Raw genomic sequence first — 12446 nt, 5'->3', positions numbered from 1 at the left:
CTTTAATTAATTAGCCCCTCCCCTTGCAGCCCTCGCGCCCTTTCCTCGGGTCCTTGGTAAAGCTCTCACGCTACGAAAAAAAAAAAAAAGAGGAATGTATCGTGTTTGCGAAATAAATCCTGCCCTGCGTGATGACAAGGCACGCAGCAGAAGAAGAACGTGCAGGCAACTTGAGGATGCGGCATATCGCGCGCACACCGTCGTGGTGCTGATGCTGAGAGGGAGGGGCGGTTGCTTAGCGACAAGCTCATGCTGCTGCAGCAGTGAGGGGAAACGCTGTCATCGTACTGACGGCTGTACTGTGAGGATAGTTAAAAAAGCAGGCCGCAGGGGGTCCTACTAAAAACGGGTGTCCCATAGGTAGCCAACTGCTATAGGTATAACCAGCATTGTTTTTGTAATTTGACATGCTTTCTGTAAGTGTTCCTGACAAACACAAAAATGTTTATTTAACTAAACTGTAATAAAACTCAAGTAAAGGTCCAAAAAAGAGCAGTGACCTGAATTGATCGTTTATCACACATAACCATCATATAATAAGAGATGATGTCTGCCTGGATTCAAATAGGCTACTTCATGTTTGCAATCTACCTGCTATTCAAATTTACATTGTAATTTTTCTACTGGTATTGGTATTTCTGTCACATTTCAGCTTCTTAGGATAGTGATTCACATGTTGTACGAATTGTGAAGACCTTTCCAGTACATTTCACATCGATTAACAACTTCCGTTCTGCTATCAAAATGTATTTCAGTTCCCAAATCCATCATTACAATACAAAAAAAACATACATTTTTTGCTAGACCAATTAAGCAATAAACCATCATAATCATTCTCTGCCATAATTATTTAATTTCTCCATGCATATACGGTATATATATATATATTTTTTTTTTCTCATTCTTTCATCTAATTTTTCTTTTTTTTAAACAGCTGATAAAAGTATTTTTAACATTAGGAGGGTCTCTTGACAAGCCTCGCTGGGTTCCTATGGCTTCTCCTGCACATTTCTTTCTGAATTTATGTTTTGTTTTTACTTCCTAATCCTTATGTACTGCTTATTATTGTTATTTAAAGAGGACATATTATACCCCTTTTCTAACTTGTCAAACAGTCACCTGTGGTCTAAATGAAACATCTGTGCTGTGCTTTGTTCAAATATAACATGAATCAAGCACCAGAGGAGGTTTGTGACCCTGTATAAACCAGCTCTCTCAGAACGCTCCGTTTTGGTGTGTGTGTCTCTTTAAATGCAATGAGCCCTCCCTTGAGTTTTCCCGGTAGACATCAATCCTCTGTAGCAAGAATAAAAATGGCGGACCTGCACAAAAGTTTTGTTCTAGGCTCGGGGTGGAGTCCATGGGTGGAGATACCAGGGGAGGGGAGTTTTATTTTTACCAGAATCCAACTTGTGACATCACAAGTTGAACAAATTTTAAATGGAGCATTTTTCTTTGTGTTGTAAGACTTATGCAGACCACAAAAAAGGACTGGATGGGTTTATTTCACATTTTGTGGGTCGGTAGACACTCAGGTTACCAATATGTTCAAAAACACTGTAAAAGTAGATTTTTCATAATATGCCCCCTTTAATGTTTTCTTTCCTTATGTGAAATAAAAAAAATAGGCTTTGGGGTTGTATGAAACTTTTATGACTTCTCAAAAAAAACATTTACAAAATTCATGAACAAGCTACCTATGTGATTATGCTGCTTTGGCAACTTACAAAATAAAGCACAGACATCATGTTGTTTCGCATTTTTATTCAGCAAGCGGTAGGTCTGTAATTACACAAACAAAGTCTTGTGGTAGACCTAAAAAAAACAATGTGGCTGAAATGCACAAAAAGCGGATTCAAGATATACAGTACATCTAGGGTGATCCCTAAAATCAAAATGTTTAGATGATGAGATACTGCCTGAACAAGAAAACTGTTGTGTCAAATGTAGCTAATGTGTGATAGTATTCAAGGGAGTTTTACCAAGCACTTCAGATAAAAGCAAGACTCACTAAATCAATTAAGAAGGGGTACTAGTGGGCACTGCTGCTTTCCTCACATCCTGTCAATTCACTTGCATTATCCATCATTCTTTCATCTCTCCACTCAGCGTCTCATATTGCACTTATCTCTGCTCCCTCTTTTCACATTCTCTATCCGTACATTGGTTAAAACAAAGCTTGCTAACCCATCAATGTTAGTTTCTGATTCAGCTACGGACAACAACTTGTTTCATTCATTAACACGAGGGAGAGCACATTTTCATCTTCTCATGGGATGCAACCAGAGAACCACTTTATACTTGACTCTAGGTTTTTAATATTCAGAGGCATCTGTTACAGTAGATTCTGTTGAATACATTATAATACTGGACACTGTTGACATAGTTAATCAATAATTGAAGGATATGCCCTATATACACAACAACAAAAAGGAAATGGAACTATGTGTTGTGAACATTTAATGCTTAATGTTGTAGTCTGTATAAAACTCTGCAATCTTTATATGTAAGCAAGAAAGTGTCCCTTTGCTCCTGTATTGCAATGCAGCATTGTTACAGCACCTTTCTCTGCTGTTTTGTTTTTTCTAAAATTTGCAGAATTTCAAAAAGTGAACTGACAAAAATCAGAAGTGCGTAGGTAATTATTGTTATATTATGACTTTTGTGTGTCCAGTATTTAAACCACTAAATAGAATCTATGAGAAGCCCTTGGTCCTGAGGATTTAAGGTGTGTGCGTGGAAACACTTCGCATCAGTTCCTGCATCTGTCGCCCCGTCAATGCTACTACTGTATTTGCTCACATGTAAAAAAATTAAACTGGTTCACATAGATAAGGCATTTTTTTTTGACACATGTAACCACGTGGAAACAAAAAAGATTCTAAAAGTGCAGCTGAAGTTCTCTTAAGACTTGAAGCAGTGAGTGTTGCAGGAATGATAACATTGTGATAAAGTAGAGAAATATAAGTCAGACAGAATGGTAAAAAACTGAACTAAAAAAAATGCTGTGTCAGTTCTCTGTAAGTTGTCTAAGACCCCACTTTGCAACTTTTATATCAAAACACTCTTATGGGGGGAACATTAAAAAAAACACCAGCATTTTGGTATAAAAACATTCTTAAAAAACATTTTGACGTTTGTATTTGATATACTAGCCCACCAGATGGAGACAGAGGACCTGCTGTGCTATATTTCTCCACAGTAATACTTTCGTGTTCTCAGATTTGTGTGGTGCTTTATGTTTGGTCCTCAGCATTGCATCTAGAGAATAAGACATTTGGAGGTTTTTTTCTCTGTACTGCTTGTGATTTTCACCTCTCGACCTGTTGGGCCCTGTTGAAACAAATATCCACAAATGAAGAAAACGTGCCTAACTGGTTCAACTTAAAGTTACAAATCCTAAATCAGGAAGAAGACATGCTTCCGTTTGGTATTATTTAGTAGGAGAGTTTGTTTGGACTTACTGGTTTCTTGCTGGATTTCTGTAGTATGTCTCGTGCCAAAGACAGAAAAGACTTCGAGAAACATGGAAAGAGAAAATTAGAAAGAGAGAGTAAAGTCAAGTTTAGGACTTAGTGGCATTCAAACAAATAAACCCACTATTAAGTGACAGATTAATGAATATGATGAGAGTATTTTTGCCAGTCAGTAGTCAAGTTCCAGCTCACCTCATCCACGTTAATGCTGGACTTTGCGCTCGTCTCAAAGAACCTGATGCCGTGATCCTTAGCCAACTGTAAACAACAGATAGTAGATCAAGATATGGGTAATACTAGTTTCCTGCTTCTTATCTTGAGTAAATGTAAGTGTGGGTGCAGAAAAAACACATAACACACACAGTGCCTTCCTCAAACAATCCTCCCTCAGATTAAATAAAAAACCTTCACCAAAGTTTTCACCTCTATCATCTCGTTTTACAATGAGACCAGTGACAAATACAGCACCATGGTTAAGAAACACTACTGTTACTGCTAAATTACACTATAATAAAAAAAAAGAGTTTATATTTCTCTTAGGGGCATCTTACCTTTTCTCCTGTCTCCTTGGAAACCTTCCGCTTGGCCTCAATGTCACACTTATTACCTAGTAACATTTGACTGACCCCAGCTGATGCATTCTGAGAACGAAAGAATGCAGTTAATTGATTGGTGAAACTTCAGATCTTGTCTACAAGACTGTATCAGGAAGTACACTAATACAGAAAGTGAAGCAAGCAGAGGTCTTTACATCAAGGCTGAACTGAATGAGCTGCACTGTCACCGTCCTACGACGTAACATTCAGAGAGTGGACACCGTTTATGGGCATTTGTAGGTTGTTGATTTTCATTTAGCAAAGATCTAAGATGGATACATTTGTATATTTAGTTTTATTTTTTATGACATTGTTGATATTTGCTTACACAGAGAGGATCCTCTCCTTAATGCATTCAAATGTACTCTGTATTATGTATTTGTTGTCCAGCTAGAATACAAAGAAAAAAACAAACACAGTAAAGATATCCAGTGCAAACAGATCATTTGCATAAATAAGAGTTAGGACTTTTTCTACTCTGGGCTCTTTTTTTTGTCATTTTTAAATAACCTTCATTTAAGCAGGTAATGAACCCATTGAGATCCAGATCTCTTTCACAAGGGTGACCCAACCAAGAGGGCAGCAGCACACGTCATAATAAACATTGCCTAATTAACAGACAGTTTACAAACAATAAGAAAACTGTTTCTTAAGTCTGATAGAAAGTTACCATGCATCGAAAGTAGTTGAGAGAGAAAGACTGGAATGCTGACTATCCTTCAAGCATGGCATTGGTTTTACTTGACTCAACTCACATGGATTTAAAGTTTTCTTTCATTTGTTTTTTGCAGATAATGCCTGATCACAGAAACTAAGGTTTAAAGCCAAGCATCATCATTTGTAAGGAAAGTGTGTTGCTAATGTTTTGTCTTTAATGCAACAAAATGTTAAATAATAAAATCCATAACGTGAATATAGTTCCTTTCACCCAATACAAGGTGCCACACCAGTTTGCTAAATCTTAAAATCTATCAGAATTTCTATTTCTATGAGGTCGTTGTTATTGTGCTGGGTGTCTTACTGCACAAGCATCAGTTCTCCTTGACCAATCGGAAGTCAGCAATTTGTTCAACTCCACCTTTTAGAGTTCATTAAGGGTACTTAAACCTTTATTGCGGTCATATCAAAAAGAGTACCAAGACCCAAGATCTGTTCACAACTTTTATAATGCAAAAAGAACAGTTCCATATGTGTTTTTGAAGGCTTTTTATTGTGATTTGGGTGAACCTTCCCTTTATTAAATCCCAAGTGGTAGATCACGCCTCCTTACTGTTGATTAAGTAAATGATCAAAATCATGACTAAAATGTATCCAACTGACTTATCACTATTTTAAAAATGTTCCCTGGTCTTCTTTGTCATCACATAGTCGAAACAGTCTCACCTCTTTGATGCTCTTCATCCAGTTCTGGATGTTTTCATAGGACTTCTCGTCTGTGATGTCATAGACCAGGATGATGCCCTGACGCAGACGTACAAAAATGAGACAGGGTTTAAGGAGTAAGTTGAAGGTACAGGGCTAAAATAAAAAGCAGCAGTGATGTCAGCCTGATTATCCAGTCTGCTTGTTCTGCAGCAGTCTTGAACTCACCATGGCTCCTCTGTAGTAAGCTGTCGTAATGGTCTTGAACCTCTCCTGGCCTGCTGTGTCCCTGCACAAAGCACACACATTCAGTTAACTCATGCATGTCTTGCAAGAATCTTGTAGAAAAAAAGGAAGTTGGAGGTATTGAACACAGGAATGCATTTAATGTGTATTCTACACTGCTAAAGCAAGATTAATTCATTTTGCTGACACAACATGTCATGACAGCCATGTAAAATAGCTTACTTGGCAGTAAACTGTCATAAAGTCCTGACTTGGAGAACAACAGGGAGGTTCCTTTTCTTCTTTAACTCGTATTACTCAGCCTAATCTGCCACGCCAAATCACAAAAAAAAAAAAAACACTTATAGACACACAACCAACTGTCAACACTCACCAGACTTGTAGTTTCACTTTCTTCCCATCCACTTCAATGGTTTTCACTTTAAAGTCAATGCCTGAGAGACAACAAGAGGACAGGAATGAGCAGAGAGGAGGGGGGATGATGTGTTAAATACCTCAGATATGAACTCAAAACAAAACCAAGCGGGCAAACACACACACACACAATAGAATATATAGGTCACCCTCACAGGGGTGGATTCATGGTCACTCCCGCTGTGATTTTGACCCCCTCAGTGCACTCAACAAGCAGAGACATATGAAGGAAAGAGGTAAAGCCCTGTGAGTTTGTGTTTTCTTTTCCTGCTGGACGGACAGACAGATAGACAGCAATGGGCAGAGGAGGAGGAGGAGGAGGAGGGGGTTCTGTGCAGGCCAGAAAAAAAACCAACCAATCTTCTGGGAACATAGAGATGGTGAAAAAGATAGGAATGAGGGTGGGTGGACTCTCTGAGAGCCAAGTGAGAGGAATGAGATCTGAAGGAGAGATGGGAGAGAGAGGGGTCAGGGAAAAGACACGCAGTCAAGAGTAGAGGGGAAAATAAGAAAGATAAGACTGAATGAAAAAAAGGAAAAATAAATTGTACACTTTGGGCTTGTTCAGACATGAAAACAGTCCGAGAAACCAGTTGGTACAGTGCTGGAATCAAAGACTGAAATCATGACAACATGTCTCACGAATGACAAGCCCCTGCAGATATGCCGTTTAGGTTAACAAAGCAAATGTATCACTGTAATGACAACATACCAATGGTGGAAATATATGTAGAATTGAAGTTGTCCTCCGCGAAGCGAATAATCAGGCATGTTTTGCCCACTCCGCTGTCTCCGATGAGCAACAATTTGAAAAGGAAATCGTACTTTTTCGCCATGGTTGTAGTTTTTCTTGAAAAGTAAGCACAGTTAACAAGAGGAAAAGTAGTCTGGTTGTTGTTCCTTCCTTGGAGTAGCCAACTTTACATCGACATCAGTTTGAAAATCTGGATCAGTAAAATGAAGCAAAGACCCCAAAAAAGTTTTCTACATGTAACGAGACTATGCTTTTTTCTCTCTTTCTGACTTGTCACCGGTAAATTCCGATCCCCCTCAGTGCCTCTGTGCTCTGTTTGGACTGCGCTGGATTAAATATACACTCCATGAAAAAGTTTTGAAGTCTACTGTGGATGAGTCCAGATCGTCAGCTGGTCCATTTTTGCTGTCCTCCGAAAGTCTGTATTTTACATAGTTTACAAACGCACCGGGGTGGCTACGTGTGTTTTTCCCCTGTCTCCAGTAAAACTTGCCGTCGGCGTAGATCCCAGATCCGCTGAAAAGGGCTACGTAGTGTGGGAGTCTCCATGGGGGTAAGGGCTCAAGAACTAACTGCAGCTACAGAGCATGGACACTAGATGGCACCGTTTCACCAGAAAACAAATACAAGCGATAGAAAAAAAAAAGAAAAGAAAACCTGTCTGTGGCCGAAATCGCATACTTTCATACCATCCATAGTAAACACGACCTCATATTGAGAAGAAGTCACTTGATATGTCCAGAAGTCCGCCCCCCCCGCTGAACCCCCCCCCCCGTTCCCCTGCACATCACCTCACACCCATCATCCCCCCACCACTCCTCCTGGTCACACACACATCTCTCATCCACCTGTATTATTGTATTATAGTATGTTCATATCCCCTCAATAAGTTATCGACCTGTACAATATGTCCATATTCTGTATATTATCTGTAAACTAGTATAGCATGCTCACTGCACCTTAATCTGTATATTATAATCTGAAGAATATACTTATATTTATAGCATTTATTTATATTTATAGCATCCCATTAATCCAGCCATATATACCTAATAAGTCACTTTTTTTTAGTCTACATCTGTAAATTGTGTAATTACTTGTACATAGCACAGACTCTTGCACTTTCTGCTTATTTGCACTTCTGGTGAGATGCCAAACCTCATTTCGTTACTCTATACTTATATATGTGTAGTGACAATAAAGTTGAATCTCATCTCATCTCAAGTGGTAAAATTTTCTTTTTTTACAGAGATTGTTCAGATGTAGGGCCTATTCTTCAGCTCCTCTTTTTTTTTAAACAAACACATTTACTCTTCTCAGGTGTTACCTCAATGCTGTCTAACTGGTTAAAAGTAGTCGGCCTAAGTTACTCGGAAATTACAAAAAATGTAAATACAATATTGTAAAAGCAACAAATAGTAGGGTGTTTACAGTGTAACCGCCCCTGCAGATAAGTGTAACATCAAAATAATTTTATTTTACTGTTGTATTAAATAAAACGCTTAGTTCATAAAAAAAAAAACAGATAAGGAAACAAAGACAAAAAAAATAATAAAGAAATCAATGCAAATTTGATATCTTAAGTTGAAAAGTATTTTTTCCGGCCTGTCTCTCCTTCAGCCACTCAAGTTTCCGGTTCATCGTCAGTGTGTTATTCCGGTGAGCTCCCAGATACGCAGACATGCCAGTGAGTAACTCTACCACTTCTAGATTTGAAATTAGACTTTTAAAAGTGTCTTTTACGAAGGAAACTTAATATGATGTTAAATAGTGCTCTGTGTACTCTGTAGCCAACGCGCTTTGTTTGGATATTATGTATTTATAAAGATGTGAAAACGGCCGCAATATGGCGAGACACGTGTAACACAAAGCCGCCACGAGGCTGGTTTTTTTTCTTACTGCTAGTCACATGTAGATTTTATTTATTTGCAGGTTTAAAACTTGAACTTTTAAAGAAATCTAAGCTTGTGCTATGAGCGTAAATGCTATAAAGATTGCAAAGATTTTTGCTTGCACTTTTACTTCGCTGTTATCACATTTCCTGTCATATGAAAGCTGTAAAGGCGTGTCGACCTTTGCTCTTTGTAATTGTATAAATTAGATTTTTTTTAAAACAGCTTATATTTTTATTTAGTGTCGTGATTTAAATTAATGTAGCCTACATGAATCGGTGATATAATTATTTATAAACTCATTTCAGCTCGCAAAGGATCTATTGCACCCCAGCGTCGAGGAGGAGAAGAGGACACACAAGAAAAAACGTCTTGTGCAGTGTCCTAACTCCTACTTCATGGATGTCAAATGTCCAGGTCAGTTGATGTTTTTATCATGGCTACCTGGCCAAATCCTCGTTTCTCAATATGTAAAGGCAAAATGTTTCCAGTAACAAAGTACACCAAAATCACAAGTATTGTACACAAATATCATATAATGTAAACAATTAAGAATACCATTTTGACATCTGAGCACATTTTTGTACTATATTAACTTAGATACTTAGAATATGTGCTGCTGTTGTTTTGATAGATTTGATTTAAAACAATGGAACATGTACAGACATGTATCAAACATTGTTGCCTCTATGTGTTGCCCTTTCATTTTTTCCTTGGTGATCAGGGTGTCAAATGAGGCATACAGGGACACTTGTGACTGTCTGTATAATGAGTTTCATGTGACTCCTTAACACACAAACAGCTGCAAGGACACATCAGTAAGCAGGTGTACCTGTGGTAATGTAATTATGGTTATGTTGGCCGCTGGCTGTTTATTGTAATGTTTAATTTTCATGGCTGTTGTATTTAATGAATCTCCTGTGTCTTTTCTGCAGGCTGCTACAAGATCACCACGGTGTTCAGCCATGCACAGACTGTAGTACTGTGTGTCGGCTGTTCCACAGTCCTCTGTCAGCCTACAGGAGGCAAAGCACGACTTACAGAAGGTACAGAAAAAACACAATGTAGAGTGAACAATATATTTTCATCTTAACTATATCTATAACTCCTTATGTAAAATCATAATGTTTAGATAGAATACAGATACAAAATGAATATGTAGGTCTATATTTCCGAGCATTGGCTTGCTTGATTTAATAACAGATAATTAAATTATCAAGAATTGTGAGTTATTTCATATCTGAATTAATATCACGTGAAAAAAAGTACAACTTCTCCATTCAAGCCCATCTTATACCCATAATACAATCTGCCACCGACCAATAGCTTTCCAAGCAGAAGCTTATATGTCGAAAAATCAAACGCATGACATGCAAGATTGTTTACTAGGTTAGCAAGGCAACTACCCCAGGGCAGGGGTTCCCAAACTTTTCAGCCTGTGACCCCCAAAATAAAGTTGCTAGAGACTGAGCACCCCACTGTCCCTGAAAGTGGGGACAGTGGGGCGCACGCACTAATCGGCCTCTCCAAATACTGGCATAAGAATAACACAAAAGGGGCACGCTGGTGGCGCAATGGTTAGGGCGCGTGTCCCATGTGTTGAGACTCTCGTCTTGAGCGGTAGGCCCGGGTTCGCCTCCACCCATGGCCCCTTTCCGCATGTCATTCCCCGTTCTCTCTCCCTGGTTTCCGACTCTGTCCACTGTCCTATCTCTGCATTAAAGGCACGAAAAAGCCCAAAAAATCAATCTAAAAAAAAAAAAAAAGAATAACACAAAAGACCACAGCAGCCTTTAATAGTTACTGTATATTATTTCAGTGTCTCTGTATGCTTTTTTATTTGCAGAGAGCAACAGACGCATGCATTGTCGCGGTCTTGTGCAAACTTCCATTTGAAGGATTTTTTACACACTGCTTTCATTTTAGCAAAATTCTTAAGAACGATGGTTTCATTTTAAATTGAACAAAAGTGTTGTATATAATTTTAAAATATAGGTTAAAAAAATGCAATTTTAAGTCATTTGTATTTATTTTTGGAAGGCATCTTGCAATCCTCCAGGGGGGTCACAAACCTTACTTTGGAACCACTGTTCTAAAAATACTACCAGTTTATTAATGTTTTGGTTATAATTTTCAGCATAGAGTACCATTTCAACAGCTGAATCCATTTTGTGACCCCTTTTAAAGTGGCATTTTAACTTCTTTATTATTTTGAAATGTAAATGCATGCACATGAAATATATTTATAAAAAAAATTGAAGTTTTATGCAACCAAAAGTTCTAATCCCAGTTGATTGGTGCTGTAGAGTTAGGGTCAGGCTGCAGAACATTGCACCTGAATATTTGCCTCTGTGTTGCCCTCTCAATGTTTTCTTCATGATGAGGGTGTCGACTGAGGCATACAGTGACTCTTGTGGTTGTGACAGAAATTCATCATGATTGATCTATTTCTACACAGTCGGCTACAAGCACAACTTTTTTATTCAGATGTTTTATTTAAGAATTCTTTGAGTGAAAACAAAGCTATATTTTGCATAAACTCTCATAAAGGTGCAAGAAGTCCTTTCCCATTAGAAATCGACAGTCACTGAAGAAGTGATGATGTACTGTGTGCAGTATTTTGGTGAATTGTTTGAGCTTGAGGTCAAGGTTTGTTCTCATTGTCTCACCCACTCTATCCTGTACTCTGCTGCCGTGGTAACCAAGGGCTCCTCAGTACGCTGTGCTGTGAGTTACTATGCGCACAGCTGCAACTGTCGGCACTAAAACCACGCTTGTTTGGAGGTGACTCAGGGTTTGAAAAGGCAGATAACATTAGTATAAGTGTTCTTTGTTTGTATCCTTGGCAGTGAGTCAGTTTATACACTAGATACTGAATATGTTCATTCTATTATATACTGTATACAAAGTAGTTTCCCAACACGCCACAAATATAAACTGACTTTTTAGAGGCTCTAACGGGGCTCTAAAACAAAATCAATCTGAAATGGTTATTTCTTGTTTTTGGTTCCCTTGGACTACTCTGACTACAGTCATTTTTCTTTGGTTTGGGACTGATTGTTGCACAAATGACACGTCTTTCAATGTCACCTTGACTTTGGGCGTCATACAATTTTCTTGCAAATTTCAGGCAGAATAATTAGCAAATAAATAAAAAACAGAAAACAGTCAGAGCTTAGGTGATTCTGCTGTGTTGTAGCAAGAGTCATTTGAAATCTAAGTAACATAAACAGAGTTGGTTGTTACAATTCAGCATCACAACTTGATCCCCACCTCTTTCAAACAGTCAACACAAACTACATAACATTCAGCCTTTTGAATTAGTAGGTTGGTTAAATTTGCACCAAAATGGAATAACTCCTATACTTAATTTTCTTCATCTTTCCACAGGATGCTCATTTAGAAGGAAACAGCACTAGTATGACTGGAGGTGGTCAGAAACAGTTGAGAAAGAATGGACGGAGCAACACTGCCATGGAGCTGATGCAGCACTGAGGAAATGGAGGGCGTGAAATACAAATCATGTAATATAAGAGGCCTATCAACAGAATATGCACAGAGGAGTAATCGGCATTGATGAGATCCCATCAACAACTCATATCCATTAATTAGTTTCTCTTAATAAACATAGTTTGTTTATGTTAAAATAATATTGCAAGTTGGTCATCCAGTTTGTTCTTTTGTTTTTTCTCATGAAACTCTCAGA

At 38.2% G+C, this 12446-nt stretch overlaps 2 protein-coding genes across 2 annotated transcripts; one reads left to right on the top strand and one right to left on the bottom strand.

Moving 5' to 3' along the window:
- Positions 1-1744: 1744 nt before the first annotated feature.
- Positions 1745-7404, bottom strand: rab13 (RAB13, member RAS oncogene family). The gene is made up of 8 exons (XM_020637168.3): positions 6807-7404; positions 6054-6114; positions 5663-5723; positions 5456-5533; positions 4028-4117; positions 3669-3734; positions 3465-3515; positions 1745-3333 (listed from the first exon to the last, which is right to left on the bottom strand). Exons 1-8 carry the CDS (start codon positions 6928-6930, stop codon positions 3262-3264), a joined length of 603 nt encoding a protein of 200 aa, XP_020492824.1. The 5' UTR covers positions 6931-7404; the 3' UTR covers positions 1745-3261.
- Positions 7405-8424: 1020 nt separating this feature from the next.
- On the top strand, positions 8425-12390 carry rps27.2 (ribosomal protein S27, isoform 2). Its single transcript, XM_020637164.3, has 4 exons — positions 8425-8535; positions 9049-9157; positions 9676-9786; positions 12131-12390. The coding sequence occupies exons 1-4, from the start codon at positions 8530-8532 to the stop codon at positions 12157-12159; spliced, it is 255 nt and encodes an 84-aa protein (XP_020492820.1). The 5' UTR covers positions 8425-8529; the 3' UTR covers positions 12160-12390.
- Positions 12391-12446: the final 56 nt, after the last annotated feature.

The sequence above is a fragment of the Labrus bergylta genome, chromosome 8, assembly GCF_963930695.1.
Source record: "Labrus bergylta chromosome 8, fLabBer1.1, whole genome shotgun sequence".
NCBI lineage: Eukaryota > Metazoa > Chordata > Actinopteri > Labriformes > Labridae > Labrus > Labrus bergylta.
Note: the sequence above shows the minus strand (reverse complement) of the source record. Positions and strands in the feature narration are given on the sequence as shown.

Bases quoted from the DNA above. Each gene is read 5' to 3' on its own strand.
- rab13 (XM_020637168.3), bottom strand. From the start codon at position 6,930: ATGGCGAAAAAGTACGATTTCCTTTTCAAATTGTTGCTCATCGGAGAC. The intron at 3,735-4,027 runs GTAAGATGCCCC...TGTTGTTTACAG, and splicing joins CCAAGGAGACAGGAGAAAAG to TTGGCTAAGGATCACGGCAT. The intron at 3,334-3,464 runs GTAAGTCCAAAC...TTGTTTCAACAG, and splicing joins AGAAATCCAGCAAGAAACCA to GGCCCAACAGGTCGAGAGGT.
- rps27.2 (XM_020637164.3), top strand. The intron at 9,158-9,675 runs GTCAGTTGATGT...TCTTTTCTGCAG, and splicing joins CATGGATGTCAAATGTCCAG to GCTGCTACAAGATCACCACG. The intron at 9,787-12,130 runs GTACAGAAAAAA...ATCTTTCCACAG, and splicing joins CAAAGCACGACTTACAGAAG to GATGCTCATTTAGAAGGAAA.